Consider the following 27,221-nt stretch of genomic DNA (forward strand, 5'->3'; position numbering starts at 1 on the left):
TGAACCCAGGTTTACATAGGTAAATTAATTTACAGCTGTATGTACAGTATCCGAGTCCTGGTAAAAACAATCACATCCTCCTTCTCGCTAATGCCGAACGCTGTTATTCGCTGTGCATCATGGAATGCCGTCTATTTTCCATTGAGCAACTTACCAAACTTTTGTTTTAAAGAACCCGACCCATCTTTCCAGCTTCCGGCCATAAAATAAATCCACTTGTCTGATGTATTATATTTTACAATCAGTATGTTGTACCATATACAGTATATTTTTAGAATACAAGTAACTTACATTTCCAGTGTTATATACCAAAGGTAAATTATTAATGAAAATGCTGTATTATTATTATTATTATTATTATTATTATTATTAATTTTATTATCATCACAAAATGCTTCTTGTAATGGGTGATGCATCAGAGAAGGATTGTTTTTGTCAGCGGAAGTAGGACAGATGGACTGGGCTCTGTTTAACAAAAAATTCACGTTTTCTTAGTTAACGGTCTAGGCTGAACGGGGGCATTCCGGATGCACAGTGAATAACACAGTGAATAATTTACGGAGAAGACGGAAATGTCCTGCGTTGATCTGGAGACTTTAAGGGTGTTTAGTAAGCAGAAGACGAGGCTCTATCCACAGCGCCTATACAGCGTGAACGCGCAGCATCGCGCGCGCTAAAGCTGTTAATCTTTGGCAGCTGGGAGCTCAGAGTCAGCGGCATCCCAAAGCAGCAGATCGCTGCTAAGCTGCAACTCCAACAGTATCGAACTGGAGGAATATACAAGAATACATTATCTTGTTGTCTTAGAAAACACACTTCAACAAGCGATTTTTTTTTTGTATCACGAACAGTCCACCGGCGTAGTTGCCTTCGTTCTGGGACATTTTTCATTTACGGTAAGTGCAGCTCTCCAGCGCATCGAAAGGGTTGAGCAGGGCAAAGACAAAGTGCGTTTCGCTCCGTTTGCTTTACTGTGGGTCGCCTGAGTGAAGTGTCGTCTTGAAGATCAGAAGGGGTCAGAGGCCGGCAGCTGTAAAATGTATATACTGTACAATACCACATTGCGGAGCTGTATATGGTCTGAGAACACCGTGGAACAATAACATGTTTGGTAAAAAAAAACCCCGAGTAAGGTGTTATTTGCCAGGAACAAGACATTTCTTTTAAATGTCGTTTATTTCCCAGTGCAATAGATAAACGTGAACGCATCTTTAACAAAGCATTTTAAGTTACCTATTGAGTTTTAATCTTTTAAAAGCACACGCTCTGATGACTATCCATTCATCCAGAATGCCTCGCCTCTAGTTTATTCTCGTTATTCGTACTGTATCTGGTGTCATGTCTTCAGTTATTATATTTAGATGAAGCGTTCATGTTTGAAGAACGACTTCATTTCATACCCTTTGTTAATTTTTAACAAACAACACACATGGAGAATTTATAAACACCCAACACTTTGTAAGACCCGTAAAGAAGATTTTTTATGAATTAATGAACTAGTCCTGTCATTTTCCTTGTAACGCAACTTTGATTATTTCCATGTGTTAATTCGATTACCAGTTCTGCAAAACAATTTAAACCTTCTACTCGATGGCGCAAAGTGCTTAATTAGAAATTTATAAGTAATGCTACTGCAACCAGCAAGCTTCTCATTCGTCCTCTTTTACATTTGTTCCTTATCTGCTTCGTTCTCTTTTTCTGTGTTTAATTACATATATAGCCCAGTGAAGTCATGCACTCTCCAACACGTATTCAAACCCACACAGCCAGGTAAAATCCACTGTGTGTGAGCGAAGCACGCCCCCTTGCAGTTTAATACAGTCTACAGTCCGGTCGAGATCGTCGTCAAGATGAGTCTGGTAGGCTGACCTGCGTGCTAAATTGGATGCTTGCGAATGAAGTTGTGTTTTAGTAGTTAATATCCTCACTCTCATTTTTCGTTTCCTCCTTTCGTTTCAGGATAGAAGACACCTGCCAGTATGAAGGTGTAGGGGGAGGATCACTAATCTGCTGGGAAAGCAGGAAACGGGTTGTTTTTTTGTATTAAGGAGTAATCATTCCTGTTTGTTCTGCGGATATTTGCATTTTCATTTGCTTTGGTTTGGAGTCCGGTCGTTTGGATTGTTACGATTTGGGGGTGAACTGCATGTCTTTGAAATAAAATTCGATGTTTGCTCATAGCTGGGAAATACCGTCAGGAACAAGTGAAGCGGGCGGTTTGCTGGGAGAACTTAAACTGTGCCATTGATCCCCCTTTTTAATGCGTGATGTACCTGGAATGAAAAGCGGAGAATGGAAATTCTTTGGGAAATATTTTTTATTCTTCAAGCCAATTTCATCGTTTGCTTGTCTGGTAAGATGTATTTTTTTTACCCTTAGAGCCGTGCGATGCTAAACGGGCGAATCGGCACGACCTGCTAAAGGTTGAAAAACAACATTCACGAACCAAAATAAAGTTTTGGAAATTGATGATCAGCTGTAGCTCCGATGGCTTAAACAACGGGAAATAGCCTTATACTGCTTTGTGACCATGTAAACACATTAGAAAGGAAATCACCACAGGGGAAATTTCATTTTTTTAAGTCTAGCGTTAGATATATTTTATACGATGTGTAATACTAAATTGCCTATTTGAGCCCCAATATAGAATTCTAGTATAAAACGTGCCCAAAGCACAGTGCAGTATATTGCGATTTCCAAAAACCCAGAAATAGACCGTGTTATCACTTTTAATAGTCATGCCTTGTGTTAGTGATGTAAAAACAACTGTTCTTTAGCATCAAAAGAAACGCTTACCAGGCGCTAATGTATTGTCGTTCATGCGAATATTTTGTGGTTTCAGCGAGTACACCAAGGAAACCTCGCATATACTGTGTCAAACTAAGAGCAACTTAACGAGTTTTGATATGACATTTACTGCCTTAGGTGGAATTATAGTTGTTAATTATTGTTCAGTTGTCATTTTTTGTTCCCAGTGTACTTGCATTTTCTTTTGAAAGCTGTGTTTAAGGTACGCCATATCTTTGCCTTACGAATTAAAGCGTTATTTTTGAATAGTTTTGTATTCAAAACACAATGCCATATTGTTTGTCTCTCAGCTACATTAGGGACGATGTGCTTTACCAACTTACTCTTTGAAAATATATAAGAAATATCTACATGAATTCATTTTTTTTCTGTGAAGAAATAATGTACAGAATTATGCTGTATGGTTAATATTTGTCATTTGAATGTAAATGACTTAGTTCGTTTCATTTCATTTTATAATCTCAGTTTTACAGTTTTTGCTCTTGACACCTGCTGTTATTCTTAGTATCGTTAGTAACTGTTGTTATGAAAGCTACATTTCCAAATTTTGAAATAGCCTTTGTATTCTGAGAATGCTGAATGAATTATTCCTGGCTGCTGCAAATCCAAAACCAGAGCAAATGCTAAATTTTCATCCCGTAGACGTGCAGAGCAAACAGTTCAGTTTCCTTGTCTTTATGAACAATACACGTAATAATCTGTAATGACTGTAGGGGTTATGGCAATGATGTACCAAACCGTATTCAATCCGGAATTGTGGACGAGCTTACCAAATTTATTAATATTATTATTATATGTCCAAGGAAAAATAACATAGTTTAGATCCCAGCATTAACTAGGAATCGCATAACTCTGTAAATATAACTACATTTGTTTCGTTTAATTTTTGGTCTGTTTTCCTTAAAATGTTGTATTTGCTGCTTCCCTGTCTGTTTTGTGCAGAGGATTGAAAGACAGAATCATGCTAACAGTTGTGGATTAGGGATTTGTCTGCCCTTCTGCTTTAATCCAAATGAAAGTGCCCATAAAAATCAGTCCCTGCCTGCTGAATTGCTATTGCACTTAATACGTCAAAGAACAAGCGGTCAGTGAGCCATATGCCATCCCGTTGCCTGAAAAAGTCAATATACAGTAGTTATATTACTGAACATTTATTATGGGCATTTGTTTAACTTTCCTTTTCATGGCTTCAGAAAACCTTAGGATAGCTTTTCCCAAAAATACAATTTTTACAGTGGCATTGAGTGAAAAAGCTAGGGAACAGACCTGTTTAATCTCATTACTTTATGTCATCAGACACTTTTCAGGTTTAATTGAGCTTGTGCAGTGCAGAAGGATCCAGTGACTGCTTTGTTCTCTGCCATGATAATACAGATTAATCTAAATGTAGCTTTCCAAGGTGGGTAGTTTCTAGTGGGGGTGAATGGTTAGATCAGGGCATTGTAATGATGCAGCACAGGGGGAAAGTGTGGGAGTGTAGGTTTTGCAATAGGATCTGTGAGAGCAGTTTAGGAATGAGTCTAGAGAGAAACAAGTCTCTTTAGTGGGCTGGGAACAGGAAAGAAGAGAGGACCTACAGTAAATAAATCCACTCCGTTTGCTCCTTGGAGTGTTACAAACTGAGATTAAGGTAGAATAACAAATGAGTAGTCATCTTATTTCAATTATAAAAAATCACATCAATAAAATCCTAAATTATACTGTACGGTAGGCAATGGCTTAATTTCATGTGCTCAATCAATATGCCCAGTCTGGCAATGCTGCAATGCACTACCAGATCATTAGCAATCAGGAGTGGTAGTTTTGTTGGTTCCAATAAAGTCTCCAGTGTATTGGTCTGCATATGTCAGAATTGCATTATCAGTAATGATGGTGCTGAAGATGATACATTTTGTTTTCCCCTGCTGTTTGCAATCCCCCATCTTATACTGAATGCTTTTGTGACTGTAATGTAATCATATTGATTTAAATTAGGGGGACTTACTTAGGGCATATTCCAAGTTACTGCTGTGACCTTCATGTTGTAGAATCAGGAAGACGTTCTTTAGAAAATTAAAAGGCATTTATTAAACATTTGCTGCTATGAGGCCAGTGATTTCTTGACCTGGGTGACATGGTGACACAGTGTTTAGTATTGCTGCCTAGAAATCTGGGGCACCTGGTTCAAATTCCTGGGGTGCTATCTTGTGTGGAGTTTGTATGTTCTTTACGTGTTTGCATGGGCTTTCTCTGGATGCACTGGTTTCCTCCTAGAGCTCAAAGACCTACTGCAAGTTTAATTAGCTTGGGGGAAATCTGGCCCTGGTATGAATGGTTGCATGTCTGGGTCTGCTTGTTCCCTGTGATGGACTGGAGTACTGTCCACTTGCGACCATTGCTTGCCAGGATAAATTCTGGGTCCCCAGTGATCCTGTAATGGATAAAGCAGTTAGAAAATGGATGGATGGATGGATGAATTTCCTGACATGTACCGTATCTGGGCCTACAGTACCAAAGATAGCAGAGTTAATACTTCCCTTCAATGGCTTTAATTTATAGATAGTTCCAAGACATACCGTTATATTTAGGGTTCATCTGTTTCCTGTGCAACCTAACCTTCTGTAAGTTATTATATTTTCCCTCTCTTCTCTTGACTTGTTCCTGACATATAAACAGCAGAGAAATATATTTATTATTTATAATTCTTCTTTGTTGAAAACATCAACATAAAATCTGAATTGGACCTTGTGATAGATGTGAAAGAAGAGTGAAGTAATGTCTCCCCAATCCTGTGTAAAATTAAGAACAAAATGAGTTTCCTACATTCTTCTGCCAGTATAGGCACTAATTCTAAGAGCAAGTTGAGCCCTATAGTCTGGAGGTTGGTGGTTCCAGTTTAAACTTCTGCCCCTCATATCCTCCCAAACAGCAGTCCCAGGTGGTGTGGGCTGGATTTGGCCTCAGTATTCTGTGCTTGTTGTACAACAGTACCTCCTGTGTTTTTCCACAGATGCTTGAGATCTTAGAATGTTGTGTAAGTGAGACTGTCATCACTACCTCAGTTTGATAGTTACTGTATTTTGAGGATTTCAGTATGGGGGAAGAAAATGTCAGATGGTTTGACATATGGAGGAGAATGTGCATAGTCCTCATTTCTTCTGTAGTGATTAGAGACTCATATATGGCTACTCAAAATTGGGAAGTGGGGTTTAGAAATAGCTGTTGCTCTTGCAATAACAGATTCCTGTCACCTAATAGCCATGCTTATAAATTACATTTACCTGTATATAGACTTTTTCATCCCAAAAGCCCTCAAACCTCTTTACATTTAGGATGCTTTTCATCCACCCCTGATGTGCAGCATTCCTTAGGCACAGACAGGCGCACCACACAGTAGATCATGTGGAAAAGAGAGAAATTGCTCTTCTGATTAAATTATGGGGAACGATCAGGAATTCCTGATTGTGTAGGCCCCAGATTAAATTTATCCAGGACAGTGGGGTTAATAGTCCAGCTCTTACAAACAGTGCCTAGGGAATGTAATGAAGTAGTCAGGTCAGGTTCAATGTTATATCTGAAGGACAGCACATCCTATAACGCTGTGTCCCGTTAACATAATGGAATATTGGTAAGGAGATTCTGGTCCGTAGAGAAGAGTACCACCTATTTGAACACAAACGCCACTTACTGTACAACAGCAACCTGCTGACAAGTCCGAGCCTTGCATAGATTTTGAGATACGGCAGTCAGTAAAATTAGTTTTGTGCATTGTTTAATGGCTGCATATCATGACAGCTGTCTTCTACTTTGGTCCTGTAGAGCCATAATCATTCTGTTTTTATGAGAGTTTCAATGAAAGCCTGAACTTAAAGAGCTGATAGTGTATGAGCTGCTCAGGAATTAAAACTAGAAGTTGTAATTTCTAGGACATGGGGTTCAGACCCTTACCAATTCTGCACAATCTGGTTTACAGGGGCCTTTTTTTGCTAACAACATTCTAAGAATAAAAAAAAAAATGCTGCTTTTGAGTGTCTTTGTTTTTATTACCTCACAAACAAACCTATCATGAATGGCATTATCTTGTGCAAATCTGTTTCAATTTGTAACAGAAAAAGAGAAGACAGAATGGACACAGTATAGAGAAGTAATCCCTGCAAATAGTGGAAACATTCTTGGCCTTGGCTTTTACAACTGCAGTGGGATGGCAGAGGCATCACATCTGCAGGAAGTGAAACCAGTTGTGCATATAAGATCTATCGTTCTCACCATCCTGGTCTGCTAGTTTTCTAAGGAGTTCCTGTATGATTTACAAACAATTACAATTACAATTACAAACACCAGGATTCCTGCTTTCATCTGTGTGGTGTTTACTGTAAACCCATTAATGTCATTTATAAGTGGAACAGGCAGTACAAAAATAAATCCTACTCATCCTTCTAGTTCAATGTACAATATGTCTTCATAGTATGTAAATCTGTGTAGAGTTTAGTTTACTTTCACACAACAAAATTGCTTACACTTGACAAATATCACTAAATGTGTCATGATATGTCTTATTAACGAAGCTATTAAGTAATTGCTATAGTTTAATTAAACATACAGAGCAGGTGTTTCCACCTAATAAACTGTGACACTATTTTGTTTTCATATTTAATGTGTGATTTGTGATATTTTCATTTTCAAAAGGGAGTTCATACTGTGCAGTACCTCAATAAGCAAAACAAGCAAGTCAGCAGATTTGTGTCGGTAGTCATTGTAGGTTTGAGTATTGCACAGAGAAAGACATGGGGTCATAGAGTTTAGTACTGCAGAGAGACTGTTGTGCTAAAAGAATATTTTTACACAACAAAAGCTAATTTTCAGTGGAGGGTTAAATAATGTTTTAGAAATTAATTAAAAGATGTGTATATTGTGGGGGGCTCCTGAGATGAGCAGCCAATATAACTATTCATTAGGATTTGAGAAGTTAGTAGCTGAGCACTATAGTCCAGAAGACACTGATTCATGTCAGATTGACCAGGATTGCCTAAGTGCCTCTGGTGTTGGATGGGATTAAATCGGCCAGGATATCTTTGGTGTATTGGGAAATGGGTCCCTGGTTACTTGTTGAGCACCAATGAGCTAGCTGTATTGTCAGAGCTCTTTATCTCAAAAGCTAATTGTAAGTCATGTGCTTGCAGTGAAGAAAAATGGTTAATGACTCTGATAAGTGCACATCTGCCCTCAATTCCCTGTTTTGATACAGGATAGGGGTATAGCTGTGAGCACAATTGATTAACAATTGTCAATTTCAGATCAGGAGTGTATTAAAAGAAAAATATACTCAAGCACTAAAGGAAACCAACACTCTTTGTCTAGTAAATTTACACAGATATTTTAAACATAGATTTAAAAAGCACAGAAAATCCTAAATTTCAGTATGAGATTAAACATGATATGAAAATAAAAAAAAATGAAAAATTAGTTTTAAGTATGACCTCCTTAAGCACTGACACAGTTTAAACAGGATTGAAGCACAGACCTGATCAGTCTCTGTAAAGATGCTAGGGCAAGGTCTGCCAGTCTTCCTGTACAGCTGCAACCAGCTGGCACAGCTTGGCCAGTGATACTTGTCTCTTGTTGATGGCTTTGGCGTTTTACTCCCATAGATATTATATTGGGCACAGGTAAGAAGTCAAGCCTGGCTGTGGTAAGATGTCAACGTTTTCTCTTTAATTTTGTATCATTGTAATTTTAGCACTATGTAGTCTGGCGTTACCTTGCTGGAAAATCAGCATTTTTGTGGATTGGTTTATAGGAACAGAAAATCTGTGGGCTAATAGTCTTCCTTGATAATGTCAATCTGTAGTAAGATTGCCCTCAACCTGCACCAAGGGGATTCACTTATTGAACAAAATTCCTTCTCAAATCCCCACACTTCTACCAACTCACTGGTTCGCTTGTATAATCTAATATTCAGCATTACATTCAATATGATGTCTCCATGCACATTGTCTGTCTGTCAAGAGCAAAACAGAATCTATTAGTGAATAAAAGGGTCCATTACTCTTTCTACCTCCGTGTTAGATGTTCTCTGCCCCTCTAAAGACCACAATCTCATCTCTCAGCTGTCAACACGTTACACCCAATCTGCCCTGAAGCATATAGAGCGCTTTTATGTGAACAATGAGCTGCAGTCATTCTGCTGATGCATAGGCTGTTCTTCCCCGATATTTTAATGCTGTAGTCCCTGCTGTATGAAAACATTTACATACTGTAGTTGAGTCAGACAGGTGCGATGGGCTTGGACTGCAGTAGTGATCTCTTACCTTCCGGGGTGTAATCATGTAGTCACCATGGTAGTTGGCTCATTGTTGAAGCGACACATCCCGTTTTCTAGGAAACCTGACTCGGAGACCATCTCCCATCGTGTCGATGCACATGCACAACATACTGAATAATCTTCATTAATCAAGAAGAGTATGGTCATGTCTTTTGATGTTCATTTTGAGCTTCTTTTATATAGTGTTAATCAGTACTGTATAGGGTATTGCATGCAGGTAGTAAAAAATGCAAAATGGGAAATGCTGAGCTAAAAGGGGTGTTTACATCATTTTATTAATCAATGTAGAGAAGAAATAAAAAGGCAAACAATATTAGCATATAGAAGCAAAGGTGTAGAATTTAAATCAAGGGCTGTTATGCTAGAATTGTTATATACTAGTGAGGCGTCATTTAAAATAGTGTCCAGTCTTGTTCACTGAGTTATAGAAAAGAAATTGCTGCTTTAAAATCAGTCCAGAGAAGAGCAACCAGGTGTATTCTGGCTCTTAAGGAAATATACTACACTGACAGGCTGAAGGAACCTTTTTAGACTTGAACAGTGCAGACCATGAGGGGTCCTATTAATAATTTAAAATCCTCAAAGGTACTGAGAAAGACAAACAAGTGGCCATCTTGAGAATACAGCAAAACGCTACCTTGAAACTATGGAAACTAAGTGGATGTGCTTTTAAAACCAGGAACAGGAAGCATTATGCATTACCCAGAAAATTGTGGGAACATGAAACAAGCTACTCAACGATGTTATGAAAGTGATACGTGGCTTTCCTACATGAAATGGCTAAATTAGATACTTGGATTAATTACTATAAAATGATTAAGATGAGGTTAATGGCATCCTCTTATTTGAAAACATTGTAAATAGGTGGCACAGTGGTTAGCATTGCTGTCTTGTAATGCTGAGTCCAGGGTTCAATTCCTGGGGAGCTATCTGCCTGGTGTTTGTATGTTCTTCCCTTGTTTGTGTGGGTTTTTGCTGGTTGCTCCAGTTTCCTCTTGCAGTCCAAAAACTGGTAGATTGACTGAACCAGATTTTGCTTATATACAGTAAATGTAATCTTTTGAAGGTGAATGTATCATTGTGTACTTCTGCTTCTCTGATTTTTAAACATAGCGGGGTGCAACAGCTCAATGTAAGTCCCTTTTTTGAGTTTATACACAGAAAGTCGCAGTTGTAGATCAGGACATACAGTACCAGCAATCTAAACTAGCATAATACTCTGCTATGAATGAAATTGTTAATTTTATTACTGGCAGAAATAAGTGAAGCTACTGTAGGTGTAGCACCTGCTCACACAGATGTCTATCCCAAAAAAACACTGAGAAAGTTCTCTTTCTTAGCATGTCAATTTCTATGCAGCCTGTGCCATTTTGAAAACTGATACATGAAAAAGATGCCCCTGGCAATTGACACATTCCCTTTGTTATGTCATCAGGAAGTCTTGCTTACAAAGCAATTCCAGGTATTTTTCAATTTTTCAATGGTTGTTTCTTTAGAACTTAAAAAAAAATCAGACAACCACTGTGCAGATTTAATATCTATGGTCAGGACTAAATGCTGTTTCACAAACTCTTTCAACCAAGAAGTAGACAACTTCCCAGGGAATGGTCGTGTAATGTCATATAGTATCGTGTAATGTCATACTCACATACAGTATCCTGCATCATGGAAGCCTTATGTCAGCCTTTTAGCACTACTTGCAGGTCACTAAAAAAGGGCAAAAATCATTTAGGTGTCAATACAATATTAAAGATAAGTTGGTTCCTCTTATTGTGTCAATTAAAGAGATGTAAGAATAGTCACAAAGTATCTGGTACAGTTTTATTTGGCTTCAGACACTTTTATTTTAATCCACGGATTAGAATTGCCCCTGGATGATTAGGATATCTAATGTCTCCATTGTTAACACCCCAACCCGGTCCTTGACAGCCACCCTCCTCCTGGTTTTATAAAGATATCTTTGAATCTTTGGTGGCTAAAGACCTGGAACAATGCTAAGGTTGACCAATTAAGCAGAAAGAATTTGATTGAATTAACTACCATGTGCTCAGATGGAGCAATTACCACAAGACCCTGCGGCTCTCAAAAACCAGAGATGGGTCCGTGGTCATTATGATTATTCATCTGTATTATTGGTGCTTCTAAATGCAATTAGCATAATATTGTGTGCAAGCACTGAAAATACAGTGAGAAAAATGTTTTTTTTCACAGACTTTTGATTTTCTAATATTCTTGCACAGACCAAACGAATTGCATGCTTGTTAAGTAATCTGGCCCATCATGGAAACTGTGCACTAAGGGGCACCAGAATTTGATACTCATGCAAACAACACCATGGGTGCACAATGCTTCTGGCAAAGACAGTGTACACCAGAGGGCACTAATGTATCCAATACTCACCAGAGGATGTGTGCAAGCCATCATAGTCACAAACCAGTCACAGTGAACAGATATAGATTCCCCTCTTTGTGTACTATTGTAGCCTGTGGGACGGAGCTATCAATGACACTATTTGTTTGTGCCAGTTTCATTATTTCACTGTGCCCAGCTATATTCACAATACAGCTTTGTATGAGTAGGCCAGCTAACTTCATAATATATGTGTAGAGAGACTTCGCCAGTGCCGTCAGACTTACCTTATATGAACTCAATTTGGCCTTGCTAATTGTTTTTTAAGACTCAGCTCTCCTGTACCTATTAGTGAGTGAGTCAAACACATTGAAACCTCCAACATGCCCTTCTCATTTGACATGTTGCAAGCTCACTCACAGCACTTGATAGGAAGGTGGAAATGTACTGGAACAGCTACTGTATGAGCAGTGCTTTTTCTGACATGTCTCTTACTGATATCACTGCACACTTCCGGGTGCCTGACAAGGTCAAAATAGTTCATGTTACCTGAAAAGTGAAGAGTGCCCTGGCCAACTAATGCCAGCCCTTGCCCAGTGGCACTATGCCAACACTTGGGAACATTCAGTTAGTTATGGTGTACAAATCCTCATATGTGATTCAAGGACTCTAAAGCATTCTTCAAATCAGTCCCAATGGCACTTGGGGGGAATATAAGTGTTCCATGGACGTGTACAGGTATATCTGTGTATATCTGTTTTATTGTGTTTTTGCACATTACTGCATTTATTTATGGAAAGAAATCACACTGCAGAAATATGAGCTGTATTAGTTTGTAGAACCGCATGCTCTTTGTACCGCTCAGTCCTTTGGCAAGGCCTTCCTGTGCTTTGAATTAGCAGTGAATTTGATTTTCTCTTGAAACACTATCTGAAATATAGTCTTACTGTGCCTCCATTTGTCTATAAAACTGGGAATACTGCAAGATAAGATGAAAATTACTCAGGACCCAGTTATCAGCTGTAATCTCATTTCAGAAAACTGAATTTCCAAAAATAATATTCCGGAATAAGTTATTTATTCCAAAACCACAATCTCCAGTTTGGAGTGTTATTTCATTTGTCTTTATCATTGCAGCATGATCCCTTCCTACTGTCTTCCAAGATATACACTGTCAGAACTGTCTGCCCCAGCAGTGCACATCTATACAACAGCAGTAGTATTGATTGGAGGGGAAGCATGGCAAGGCTGCAGCTGCACTGCAAGATGAGGATACTCTAGCAAACTCAAGCTCATCCATCCTCTGCCAGTCATGTGTCACAGCTTAGGGAGTCAATTAATGGTGCAGCTCAGACAATATCCATCCATGTCTAGACTAACTCAGCATGCTCTGTATGTGCCTTTATTGGCTAAGCCATTAGGGATCCCCAAAAGATAAACAGTTTAACATGCTGTGTCATTTTATAGTTACAGAACTTTACACGGTTTTTGAAGAAGTTATGAACAGGGCATTAACCTGGTCTCTTGCAGTGTGCATCAAGCAGTACCCTGCTCTGAAAGGCTTCTGTCAGGGAATTTTACATTGGCTCACAAGGATTAAATATTATTGAAAGAAGAGCAGCCTGTAATGTTTTGTGCATTTCCTTTCTTGAGCCCCAGTTTCATTTAATATGATTTTGCTATCAACAATATCTAAATTCGGCATTTTGCAATAGCAATGAACAGTGCAATTTTAATCTTGTCAGACTGGGTTACGATTTTAGAATACTTTGATCTTTGAATGTAATTTTTTCTTTCTCCTAGAAAGTGTCTTCATGTGTAATTCCTCATACAAATTGATTTAAAATATTACATTTCTGTGCTGATTTAATTTGGAATGTTATTTGGGTTAACATACTGTATGATTGCCTATAATGTCTTCAGTTCTGGGACCCCAGACTGCATATGGTATCTACAGTTTAGATGAAACTGAAGAGTATAGTGGTCTTAGAGATGAGTACACATCTTACAGAATTTTGTTTTGCTACTTTTGGCAGGGTTCCTTTGTCGTCATTAGGAGAGTGAGAACTTACTGTACAGTATCCCACACTATTGTAATTGTGCACTTTTCAGTTTAGCTCCATTAAAATCCTCTAGAGCAATGTTGTAACAAGCGCACATCCAAATGCGTTATTTGAAAGAGTGAAGTGTTACTAAGTCTCAAAGAAACATATTTTTCTGCTTACCATCAATAATAAAAATATTTTATTTTCTCTTAAAACAGAGTAGTATTTTTTCAGAACTACATGGTGGGGGTGGTACTTTGCTTGAAACAAGTATGTAATGTATTCTGCTTGTTTTTAAGTTAACCAAACTTTCCTAAATGGAAATGGACAGGACTCCTCAAAATTATAGTTTCCTGCACTGTTGCAGGTTCAGTGTTCAATGTATGAAGAAAACAGAAAAGCTTTTAGACGTTCAGATGATAAGTTCACAGATCTGCCATAGATGTTTGTTTGTATAAAAGTCTGAACCTTGGAAACCTGAAATAGATCAAAATACTATGCTATGTGAGTCTATTATCTATTTCTTTACTGGTACTAAAGAATATTAGCTTTTTTAGCTGCTATACATAAGTGCATGCTGAAATAAGTGGATCATGCACATCAACAGAGATATGCATCCAGGGAAGGCAGAAGACAAGATCAGATGAAGATTTCCTGAGCTGGTAAGATATCAGGCAGAAAAAGACCGTGGTATAAGAGCATCTGTTAAGAGGGTGGTTTACATTATAGCTGAATTTTGCAAATTAATTTCTTCCTTGTTGTATACTCATTAATATGTGTGACTATGATATTGCTGTATCTTTCTAGACCTTCTTCTTAACCTAGCTGTTCTGTAAAACTTTGACAGTGCCTTCTAAGAGTGCCAGGAAGATAGCAAGTAAAACAAGTTACAGTTGTACCATACCAAACAGTCCATTGATGAATCAGGCTTCAGAAACACCAATTTATTACACTGCTTTGCTTTGAAGTTGCTTTCTAAGTGGGGAAGTGAGACCTGGAGCTCTGGACTGCTGCACAGAAGTAGTACTGCTATGCCAAGACAGCAGTTGCTTCAAAGCTCATTATTTATTATAAACCTGTCAAGGTGATGTTGCTACTGTGGACTCTCAAGAGTCTTAAAGTTGGCTGGGTTTTTGGTATAACAAATTTGTAACTTATTGTTTGCATGCAGTTGGAGTGCATAGGGGTATGCCTGAGACGGAGTTTGAGCCTCGGGTTTTGGATTAAAGATGGGCAAGTCCCATCCAGTTCCAAATATCCTCCAGTTTTCATTCCAGCTTTTAACTGAACTAATTACTGTTTTTGGATAAGAAGTTGAATCGCCTGGTTTTTTTTAGTTGTCAATAACACTTGTGTGACGACGCAACCCTGAACCTGGAGGAGTGGAGTTGCTAGATCTTGCTACTATTTATCACTGCTTCCCCTATATAATTGTGACTTCTGTACAGAGGAATCAGGCTACAAACCATAACTTATTTGTTCACCATTACAGGCCACTGCAGAAATGTTCACATCATAGTCAAGTTCCAGTGCTGTAGCCATCTCTAAGGATTAAAGCAGCAACACATGCTTTGTATTGTTGCAAAGCCTTGCATCACCAAGGCTGCAAATCCACTTCTGAAGTGTCACATTGTCTTCTGTTTTCATTCCAGCATAACATGATTCAACCATTTGCTTAATTAGGAAGAGTTAGCATGCTTGCCAGATGTCTTCTTATTGACCTTTTAAGGCCAGACACCTACCCATTAACTTTCTTCCTGTTTCATTTCAAGAATCCATTTTAATTTATTCTGACTTTATTATTTGAGTACAAAACTGAATACATAAAGCTCTAGGATGCAAAGCACAATAGGCAGTAAAAAACAAAGATGTTGATATCAACATGTTCTCTAATCAGAACCTGGAGTAGCTTACAGCAATATGTATTTAACATTTTACAACTGAAAATAAATCTCCTAGATAGTAAGGCTCTTAGAAAAGATTGTGTAAATTCTACACAATGTCAGTGGGACCTAGCTGGCACACACAGTTGCCCCATGTTCCCATGTAGTAATTTTCCACCACTTCTCATCTGCAGTCTGGTGTGTTCAACTGGCTAAATGGAAAATGACATTGCTTAATGTGTGATATTCAGTTTGTTTTACTCCAAGAACTTTATTAATTAAAACTGCTTGTCATTTTGGAGATTCTTTAAGAGCTGCTCTTGGTTATAGAGAGAAAATCGTTCATACCATCTTCTGACACGCAAATTGACTTTGTGTATTTCCTACCAAAGTGACTAATGAGCTAATTTAGAAATTTCATTTTAATGTTTAATACAAGACAGGCTCCAATTTGCATGAAGACATCTTCCTTTAGAGCTGTGGTGAATCCACTAATTTTCTGTAGGTTACCTTTTACTAGTTATATATGCACATAAGATAAATGACAGCAATTTCTGCAATGTGCTACATATTTTGATTAATTTACCATATGGAGATTTTCATCTTGTGACATTCTATTTATTATCACTTCCAGGATTATCACTTCTTACAAAGAACTGCAGTTCTCTTGAGAGCCTGGAACATGAGGTATTCTGAAGTAAAAATATTACTATTAATAGTAAAAGTATTATTGGGAGTTCAAATTGTTTTTAATCATTTTAAGTCATTGTTTCTGTTCAGTTGTTTTTGTTTATTTTGTGCCCCATTGACTTTTCAATTCACACACAGTAATATGCATCACATATTCTTCTGCAAAGTACAATATAATATACATTTATAGAAATTTTTGCATGATGGTCCTCTGCAATTGAATTTGGAATTTTAGAATGTCCACACATCCACACTGTATTTTAAGAACTAATAATTGTTGGATGAAGACATCAGCAAAATTATTTATTAAAATAAAACACATTCAACACCACCACAACAGTTTTTCAGAAAATGGAATGATATGAATTTGTTGAATAATCAGACTGCTTCAAAAAGTGTTTTTCAAAATGTTTCATTTTTAGGTAAGGAAATTACATTTGAATCATATCTGTAGTTATTTGTTTTTCAATGTGCACTTAGCTGAGTAAGAGAAGTTGATTAATTAGAATCTTAAATTATTAAAAAAGCCAATTGAGATGATAGCATGATCTTCTTGATTTGTGATGCCTATGCTGTGACAAGCCAACGTAACATGCAGTAATGTTGTAATGGAGTGTAAAACAGCTTGTACTAATGCTGTTCAATGAACTGTTATTCCTTTGAATATTTCTCCGGAAGGATGCAGGATTACCCTAAAACAGATTGCTGAACTGAGCAGAAAGCCTAATCTCAAAGACATTACAGGAATATTTATATGTGAAATACACCCTAAAGGCTGATTTCTGGAACAGTGAAAGAAGCCGCATCTCTGGAGCATAACTTGTATGTACACATTTACTGAGGCACACCGATAATTCAGCAGTACAATATACTGTAAGAAATGGAGTTGCCACATACTGGAAGACTGCAGGTTACCACACCCTGAACCAATACGACTGTTCCATGCAGCAGAAGAAATTCCAGAAAAAAATAATCCTGGTATCTACAAAATACCTATCGGACTGGTCAAAGGGACACGGTACTTTCTCTGGCTGCTGGTGTCCCTGATAAAACAGGGACTGTGGAATGCGAGCACAACACAGAGTGGGGAGCGAGGGAGCTGGAGTAGAGGATACTTGCGGACCTCAGAAGGAAGGTGAAACGCGACGTCGCCAAATGGGGCTTCTCCACAGCGAGGGAGCGCTGCAAAGGACTGTGGGCTCTGTACAGGGACTAAAGTGCAAATCCCTGTTCCCTGAGCTCCTTCTCCGCAGTTTCAGAACCGGGACAGTGAATTTGACAAAAGCAAGTGGGAGGGCTTGGAGGGACTCTCTCATTGTGCAAATCTGGCCCCATCATCCACTTGCACTGATTGATAATGGACAGTCAACTCATTTGGAAAGTTTGGATTGAATGTTAGTTTGATAATTTGATAGAATGTTTACTATTGTGAGATGTTTTTTTTAATTAAAGTTTATCTTGATAAACAAATCTGAAAAATAACTATAGTACATCACCATCTTTATGTCACGATAGATGGTGGTCTCTATGTCATAAAGTTTATTTTGCTCTGCATGCTCAGGGGCCATCCAGGGATAACGTTGACAGCTGAAAGGCAAGAAGCTCTCTTATGTTGGCCAGTGAAAGTCTGAGACTGTGATGACAAGAAGAGTGGCTGATTGTTTTGTTCACTGATGAATGCCATATTGCCATTGATAGACCTGACAGAAGGCACTGTGCATGCAGATATCCTGGTTGCATTGTTCAAGCCAACTGAAGGACGCATTTTGTAATGAAAACTTAAATGGCCGTACAAACTCTTTGAGCTTTTAAAATGTTTTTGCTTTTTGATAAAATATTGTGTATTCTATCTTTTTAAAATATTTAATTAAATTCTTTTGACCAGAATTATGTTCTTTCTCTTGTTGTTCGAAATGTTTACTGCTTATATCCTTTACAAATGATGTGACGAATGGAAACATGCATGGCTAAGGTGTTGATCTGGTTAAGTACAGCTGCAGCCATTAGTAATTGGCCGCATATGAGATCATGATATGGGGTGTTGGTAATGCCTTATTGAAAGCAACCACATGTTTTCTGGTTCATGTGAGAAATCCACTTTTCTGTGTTTCACAGACTCTGCAAGAGTTCCACAAAGGGACAGGTGACCCTTTTACTTTTTCAGTGGCTCCCAATCTATCTATGCTTAAATATTGTAGCAGCATCCTATGGGGATCAAGTAGATAATAAGTGAGCATTCCTTGCAGCTAATTCTGTTATCCTATGGACTCTGTTCTGCTACATAAATTTGTTGGTGTGTTCTTGCAAGCATATGTCTTGTCAGAGATACTGTATGTTTACATATTTGGTATTCGCTTGAGAGCCCTTTATTCCCTTTTCTGTGACCCCAGGTTAAACATATTCTGTAGTGCCAGATACAAAGGTAATTGTAATGGTCATGTAGGGGGCTTTAAGTTTGTAGTTACCTAATATAGAGTAAATCTTTCAGCTGATTACCCCATTATGTGTATTTTACTCTGTTTTTCTCAGGTTTATTCCACGTTTAATCCACTCATTGTGATTTCAGGTGACAGTGGCCATATTTTTTCATCATACTTGGCACATCTAGTTGAAAGTTGTTGAAGATTAGCCAAAATGTGACAGACTTTTGCTGACCTACTTTTATTTATTTTTCCCAGTACAGGTCTGTGCATGAAGATATAAATATCTTGGTATTAAATATAAATGTCATTTCCACACAGATCTTGTCCAATTCTTTAATGTGGTCCCTGTTGTTTTTGTATGATGCCAATGTGAAAATCCGTCCTTTACATTTGAGAATTCAATAGATGTATGTGGGCTGTTTAATTTTGTGGAGAACAGAATAGCAGTCTCCATGTAGTTTATCACATTAACAGTAAATTATTAGTGAATTCATATACTGTACTGTACCATATTTGCAGAATTCCCCCTAATTCAGTTTTAGAGGTGTAATTTTGCGCATAGACCATTTTTCTGACTGTAAAAAGATGTTAAATGGTGTTATTGACACATCTATCAAAGTTTTAAATTTCAGAATGGATTTATATTTTTTTAATTAGGAATTACACATCTGAATCCATACAGACTTTTGTTTTACTATTTTAAGGAATAGTCCTAAATTATTTGACTGCCTGACTTCATTCTTTTCAAGGTGTTTCTCTACAGGCTAGTAAAGGACGTTATTAAAAATACTTTTGAAACTTGTGGAATTTGAGTTAAAAAGTAAAACTTTGCATAAACTTGCTTTCTGTAATCTTTAGTGGAATAATTAAAACTGAAAAAGCAATCTTTCATGGTAGGTTAAACAATAAGTACATTTTAAATTTGCATACTCTGTATGACAAGAAAAACCACGATAAAATTGTTAATTTCACTGAGAATTGTCAGGGATGACATTTGAAAGTTGATAGAGTGTTATCGCACTGTAGACTAAGCACAGCAGATCCCAGAAACTAAGCAGGATTTGTTCCTTCAGATGATTTTAATCCAAGGTCTGACTACATAGTCATTCAAGATCCCATGATACTGTTCATAAGAGGAGGATTTTAACCTTGGCTTTCAGGCTGTTTAAACTTTTAGTTTGCAAAAATAACCTCCCTAAATTATCCACCATAATTCAAATGGTCGAGTAATTTCTCGTTTCTCTACCTCATCTGCTGTGTAATGGGGCTGCTGGCACATAATGGCCGCTACTCATCATCCAGGTGGTTCGTGGAGTTTAGAAAGAAGTGCAGGAGGACTTAGGTTAGTCTTTCTATCGCGTTTATTAGGATTGAACCAAATTACTGAATTGCACTTCAGTGGTAGATCAGGAACCATCCTATGTGTAGATCATTTTGGGATGCTTTGGGATGAAAAGTGCAATACAGATTCAAGGAATTATTTTTGATGTGTTCTAAAAACACAGAAACCCTGAAAAGTGGAAAGGAAGTACTCCAATTTCCTTGCCCAGTCAGAACCAGTGAACTGTTTAATTCAGTTTGATTAGACTGATTTATTTAAATAAAGTGGTGGTTGTCTGCATTTCATATTTTTTTAACTATGAACATCGTTAAAAGCAGAGCCATTTGCTACTTTATTTTTACAGAGAAGGGCAGAAAGCAATTTTTTTCTTGTCGCCTTAGCGCCATAGGTGGGTATTGTCTCCTGTTCTGATTTGCTCACTGAATGATTTATTGGTTTGCCCTGTTCATCACCATTTCTTCTTGTTAACAGGAGAATCCACATCTTAATGACATTTTACACTTCAGAGGCTGGCAAAAAGGTGTTCTGCAGCCTCTCTGTGCAATTTACAAACATTACTTCTTTTTTTGACACATAGGTCATTTACAAGTTTTTTAATTCCTTTTTTCATTCATTGCCCTTTCCACACACAGAGAGCTCATTCCACCCTGTATAATTTGCATCCCTCTTTCTACTGCGGTAGGTCATAAGCTGCTAATTAAACTGCCACTAAACAATATGAGAATGGTGACTGTGACTCTTCAGAAGGTAACCACTTTCTGGAGTGTTATAATAGACTTATCAAGATTTCAAAGATGTAATGTGGTATATGAAGATCAAACATAAGAAACATCTTTTATCCCTGTGTAAAATGTTTTTTTAATACAGTATATTTAACCAGCAGTTTTGGATAACTTACTTTTTAAAAGTCATTAGAAATAATATCAAATCTTTTTGCTGGATGGAAGCAGAAGTCTTCAACACGAAGGGCTAATGGCCAAACATATGAATGCTATTATTTAGGTTGGATTAATTTTTATTTTTCACTAGACATAATCGAGGGGAAAAGGCCTATTTATTGCCAGAGTTGTGCATGCAGTATTGAAAAGAAAATATCTTGACAAAATTTAGTAGTCAAAATATATTTTGAATTTTTATTTATTCCTGAGCTTTTGTGGCAAGATCCTAGGTGGTAAGTTTAAAAAACGTTTTGTACTGCAAGTCTCGTGAAATGCTGAAAGCAGAAGTACTTATGCTAACACATGGTGAGTCAAAGCTTAACAGGTAAGAGTATATTATAGCAACCACTCATAAATAGCAGATTGGCTAGGTATTTTATATTGAAAACCAATTCAGGACATTCTGACTTGATTGAAAATGCCCTCATGAGACAAGGCGCACAGCACCAACAAATACAGCTGTATCCATTATCCTGTGCCTCAAAGAGTGCTGGGTTAGAGATAATCATCTCATAAGTCACTAAGCACAGCTGTCGACAAGGTCAAGTTTCATTTATGGATTGCATTTTCATTTCTTTCTCTTTAACTGCGCTTGGGTGTGCTGCAGTATTACTGAGCCATTTTGATATATATTAATCGCTTTGTTGGCTTTTGATCGTAAGAGTTACTGAATTTATTTTCTGTATTGGCTTAAAGTGTACTGTTTTATGATGCATCTCCTTTATAGTAAACAGCCTTTTCTAATCCATTGTATGGCAGAGCATTTTTTTTCATAGTATGTTTTAAAGTTTAAATGATTGCTGTACTGCATATAATCATTTATGTTCCATAGTAAGTTGTAATTATTGCCCTGAAATGGAGGAGCCTTGCAAACATCATAATGGCAAAGGCTATTTTAATAAGCATATTTTTTTTGAGACTTAAGGATTTATGATTGGTATATTAATATCCTATTAACAAGAGTCACAGACTTTAATTTTCTGTTCTACCAACTGTTGATCAACCATGATTTGGCTAAAATAGTAGACATTATCTCACTGTGGTAATTTGAATAGTAAGCCAGTAGTAATTTATGTTAAAACTGGTATTTTAAAACTCCACTCCAGAAAATAAACCTGTTTCTTTTATAAAATCACCATAAATGTTATGTGAACATACAGTAGCTTAAGGCTAAAAACAAAAGAATTTTGCTCATCAGGTTGTTACTACCTTATTGATCTTGAACATTTCTTGAAGGTCCCTGAGGAATCAATACAACAACATGGGTAGGCATCTTAGTCCTAAGGAATATATAACTCTCATCTAATTCTTTAGTACGTTTTAGTGTGTATTTTTCTAAAGGTTTTAAAACTTGAAAACTTTGTGAGCCATTAGATATCATTCATTACTCTTTATTACTCTCTGGTTAATGTAGAAACTTGTCTGATTGAACATTTGTATTTACTGGCCAAGTCTGGTCAACTTTATGCTTCCCAGTAAGTGAAAGAGAAAAGCAATTTGTTTCTCTTTCAGGTGAAATCTGAATTGGATTTTTTTTCATCAAACAAGCTTTCTGCCATGGGACAGGAGGCATAACAGAAGAGATTCTTTTCGAGTCACTTGTGTATTTAACCTACTTCAGCAAGTCGACTGACTCCACTTTAAAACTGAAAAGCTATAAAACACCAATTTTCAAATGTTTTGGCAGGGCACTTTTTTTGCTGTCTCAATACTTTTGAGAAAGCATTCTGTATGTGATGGCTTCAAAGGGACCTGCATCACTATATTATGTACTGAGACATTTAAAAAAAATGCTTATTGAAAACTTTAAGGTGTGAAAGGCTATACATCTATCAGTTCAGTAGCACCCACCCTTATCTTCCTTTTTTGTTGAAAGCCTATATTGGTGAATGATATTAAAAAAATGCTGTGATCAGCTCCAAATCCTGAATAAATACTGCTCTGGGACATCAAAACACAGAGTGATGGACAGTTTGAAAATACGGTGGTAAAGTCACTGGATTTGCAAAAAACAATACTACAATAAAATGCCTGTCAAAAGTTAGTGACAGGTCATATTTATATGGTCAAAGTCTTAAGAGTGCCCAACTTTGCTATGAACTTATCCACTATGGAAGTTTCCTCTCTCAGTTTTAGAGGAGAAGGAGAGTATGATATTAGATATCCCCATATGCTTAAAGTGTATCATATCAATGAATGCAAAGTTGTCATTAAATTAACTTTGTCAATATTATTCAGACAAGGTAATGTACAGGAAATGGGTTTTAGTCAACTGCTTTAATTTTCTTTATTGTAATCTAATGTTCTATACTTTTCTGTAATGTTTTGTCTGGCATTTTTTTTTTGTCTGGTGCAAAACTATTGTTCCATAATTCATGGATATTGAGAATTTTAAATTATATTTAATTTATTCGAATTCATTTCTAATTTGAAGAATTTCTTTGGTTCAGTTAAGGTATTTCATATCAGGTGTTAAAATTGGAAACAATTTACAATTTTATTATTTTTCAAATTTTAAAATTAGAATCATCCCATAAGGTAACAAAATACCTGTAAAGTAAGGTAATATAATGTTTGGTATTTCAGACAAAATTCTAACTGAGTAGTGGAATTCACATGGTGGCATTTTTAATGATTGAAGAGTCTGTCTGTGAGAGGAATTGCCTAAAGAATGGGAGGTTTTTCTACAACAATCAACTGCTGGCCTCCTGCATGGCTCAACTGACAAAGGCGCTCTAGCCCAGAGGCAGATTGAGCTCTGTGATCCCAGCAGTGGATTTGAGCCTGGATCATGTCACTTCATCACTTTCCAATGGTAAAGGGGATTCCACAAGATGCAGTGTACAATTGGCTAAGCAGTACCAAGGGCAGGGGGCTACCAATAGTTTGACAGGGCTCTCTTGGCTCTCTCCGACACAGTTTCTGAGCCTCCCTGGGACTTGCAATCTTGCAATGCAGAGGGACCTCTCCTCCATCTGATCCTAAAACACCTGTGTGGAGCTCTGTTACTTGTGACATGTTAACAAACAAACGGTTTGATGGTGAGTGGGTTGGAGAAGTATGTCAACACTCTCCCGTGTGCAGTCACAGGTTTTGTAGTTGTGAGTCAAGATGTGAAAAGCACACAACTGGCTGTTTCTAATTGGCAAGGTTTAGAACAAAAATAATTGACAATTCTAAAAAAAAGCAATGAGCTGAATAGTCCAAACAAACCAGGAATCCAACGCTGTAACGGACAGACTGTGTCCTGCAAGGCAGAGGCTCATCATGCCATCCCAGGACTATCAGATTCATTTTAGCTGTTTAAGAATTTTCTGACTGTGGTGACTACAGAACAAGAAATAAAAAGAAATAACCCATGCATGAGGATAATGACTTTAAAATACTAACTTTTCAGCAGAATGACTCTTGCCCATCAAAATTACATTAAACCTGTATTCTTAGAGATCATTCAGGAGTAATGTTGACAGCTGAGACACAGTTGACAGCATAATCTACTGTGAGCCAGAGAACATTTACGTTGGTTGCAGGGATAGTGGAGTGTTTTATTCAACAGTCAATGCTTCAGTATTTTGCCCTTAAAAACCAGACATGCGGAGATGATGTCTTGGGAGTTATGCTGACTGTCGGGTTTTTTCAAAACTAATTGTAGGGGAGTTTAAATGTATTGATGAAGAATCTTCTTTAATAGGAAAATAGTTTTGGTGCAGGTGTTCTGTCATTGCAGCCCAGTCCAGGAGTACCACATTTCCAGGAAAACAATTTAAGGCCACATAGTGATAACATTACAATGGCATCACTTCACCTGATACATCATATACTGTATGGCACCAGATTGTTAATGTCATAAATAGAATACAACTGGAAATAGCCACTTTACTTTAGCTGGCTATCGCTGTACAGGAAGAGTAGTAGAACATCCCACAGTCATTTGAACTGGGCTGACCAGATCTGTATGTCAGTGTTGCTAAGATTGTCTTACTACACAAGGAGGTCATACCAGATACTAATGTATCATTATTTGTAATAGTGTTTTCATTTCGACAGTATGCTCTATTTCATAGTAAAAACATATGATTCTTGGTCTGTTTTGTTCACATTTCCAGTGACTTTGATAAACATCAGGTTTGTTAAACATGTGATTATATTTCTTTTGTACACCAGTAAATCTCGGAAGAGTAGTTCTTTACAATTTGCAATCACCATGGTTTTAATTGTTGTGTGCACAATTCAACACACTGTTAATGAATACACAAATTTAGAAGAATCAGGAAACTCAAGATGCATGCCTACACAACAGCTATTGCTTTTGAAATCCAGGCCACATTAGAGCAGGTGGAATTGTTCATGATGTTATAAATGTTTTTGATTCTTAGACTTAAGTATCAATTTTTGCTGATACAGTCAAACATACTTTGCTGAGCCACAGCTGTTGGTGAACTGCAGGGACAGTGTTTTCCTAACAGCAATTTTTGATGACTCGTGGTATTGTGTTACAACTTTCCTGACTCCATTCTCTTCACTGATATACAGTACTGTACTGGTCTGCACTACTCAATGTTAAGGAGCTTCTGCAAGTCACATTGGAATGGATCCATTATGTTAATTAAATAAAACACAAGCTAAAATATATTTTAAGTACATGTGGCAGCCTTTTTCTATCTTTTATTATAAATCAAGCTTCATGCACTATCACTGTTTTGATCTTCATATGACCTCATGAATATGACCTCTTCTCTTTTCAAATCCATCAAAGTGCAGCAGCATAACCATCATGTCAGAACACTAGGTAAATCCAGTTTACTATTGCAAGTGGTGTTTATAGACAAGTACCTCTGTCCTTTTGACCAGAGTTTTCCAAACCAGTGTCCCAGGATGATGACTAGTGTGACCGGTGGTAGGAGGCATTGTACTTCAGATAAAACATTAAACTAAGGTGTTGGTTACTTGGTTATTAAAAATGGTATGGCACTTTTAGTAAAAGTATGAGTGTTAACCATGGTGTCCTGGCTAATTTCACTTAATGCTTGCACCATCTGTCCTGCCTGAATTTTCCATTTAATTCAATGGAATTGAAAGGTGAATGTCTCACTTCTTCACCTGATCTGCTGTGCAGTAGCCAGCTGTCATATCACCATGCAGTTCACAACTGGCAACCAACTGAAACTAATCAGGTTTGAGCCTGGTCAGAACCTGGATGAGAGACCTCCTAAAAAAAATAAGGTTGCTGCTGGAAGAGGTATTGGAGAGGCCAGTAGGGGATTCTCACTCTGTGGTCTGTTTGGGTCCTAATGCCCCAGTATAGTGATGGGGGCACTGTACTGTATAAAGGCACCGACCTTCTGATGAGATGTAAAATAAATGTCCTGACTCTCTGTGGTCAATAAAAATCCTCAGGTTACTGAGAAAGAGTAGGGGTATTACCCCAGTGTCCTGGCCAAATATCCTATTGGACCTTACCAATCATGGCCTCCTAATAATCCCCATCTGTGAATTGGCTTCATCACTCTGTTCTCCTCCACGCTAATAGCTGATGTGTGGTGAGCATACTGATGCACTATGGCTGCCGTTGCATCATCCAGGTGGATGCTGAATATTGGTTGTGGTGGAGGAGAGTTCCCATTACCTGTAAAGTGCTTTGAGTGGAATGTCCAAAAAAGCGCTTTATAAGTATAAGGGATTATTAATTATTATTAGTAGTAGACATACTAGTGTATTATGGCTACTATACATCATCTGTGTGGGTTTTGCCCTTTTGAGGTGGTTAAAGTGCATCTCTTCCTATATAGTATGTGAAGCACTTTGACATCCTTTGGGCTGGAAAGTGCTATATAAATGCAGATTTATATTACAGTATGCCAACCCAATGACCTCTGTCAGTCGGTGGTTGGGTCATTCATAATAATAACAAACCTTCCTAAAATTCTGTTGTGATGCATCCCGAATTGTAACCTCTGAGCTGCTTTTGTAATGCACTGGATTGTTCATTATGATGGCTAATTTCTAAGGGTGTCAGGAGTGAGGCAGGTAACCTAAGAAGACGAAACAATGCAAGTGTTTTTAACTTGAATTGCTTTGATCACACGCTAGAGTTTAAGAATGATGAATTTCATCCTTGTGTAGACAAGGGAAATTGTCTCTGTGATATGTTTACTTTCATATTTTAGCCACTGTAGCTTTGTAAGTCTGTATCTTTTAAAAAGACATCTGAGAGCTTTCTTTAAAGCTTGCTATCTTATTACTCATAATACCACTGAGAGTATCTGGGTAATAAATTGTTATTGCTTCTTAAATGCACTTTGCTACATTTATCTGAGATATGTTCTCAGACAAGTAGACCTGTGGAAATAGTGTTTGTCAAATGGTTGTTGAGAAAAATTATTAAAATATACATTAATGCTAGATGATAACCACAGTATTTAGCAACTATTTGTTTCAACTT

General features: G+C 37.4%; 1 protein-coding gene across 1 annotated transcript in view; it reads left to right on the plus strand.

Moving 5' to 3' along the window:
• The first annotated feature begins 417 nt into the window (after positions 1-417).
• ca10a (carbonic anhydrase 10 (inactive)a) overlaps positions 418-27,221 on the plus strand; it is a 244,855-nt gene continuing 218,051 nt past the window's right edge. Inside the window, exons 1-2 of the mRNA XM_088927261.1 lie at positions 418-896; positions 1,960-2,353. Of these exons, the coding sequence (XP_088783387.1) occupies positions 2,293-2,353 (61 nt within the window). The 5' untranslated portion in view covers positions 418-896; positions 1,960-2,292. The remainder of the gene's footprint in view (positions 897-1,959; positions 2,354-27,221) is intronic.

This window comes from Atractosteus spatula, chromosome 11 (assembly GCF_055471065.1).
Source record: "Atractosteus spatula isolate fAtrSpa1 chromosome 11, fAtrSpa1.hap1, whole genome shotgun sequence".
NCBI classification, from domain to species: domain Eukaryota; kingdom Metazoa; phylum Chordata; class Actinopteri; order Semionotiformes; family Lepisosteidae; genus Atractosteus; species Atractosteus spatula.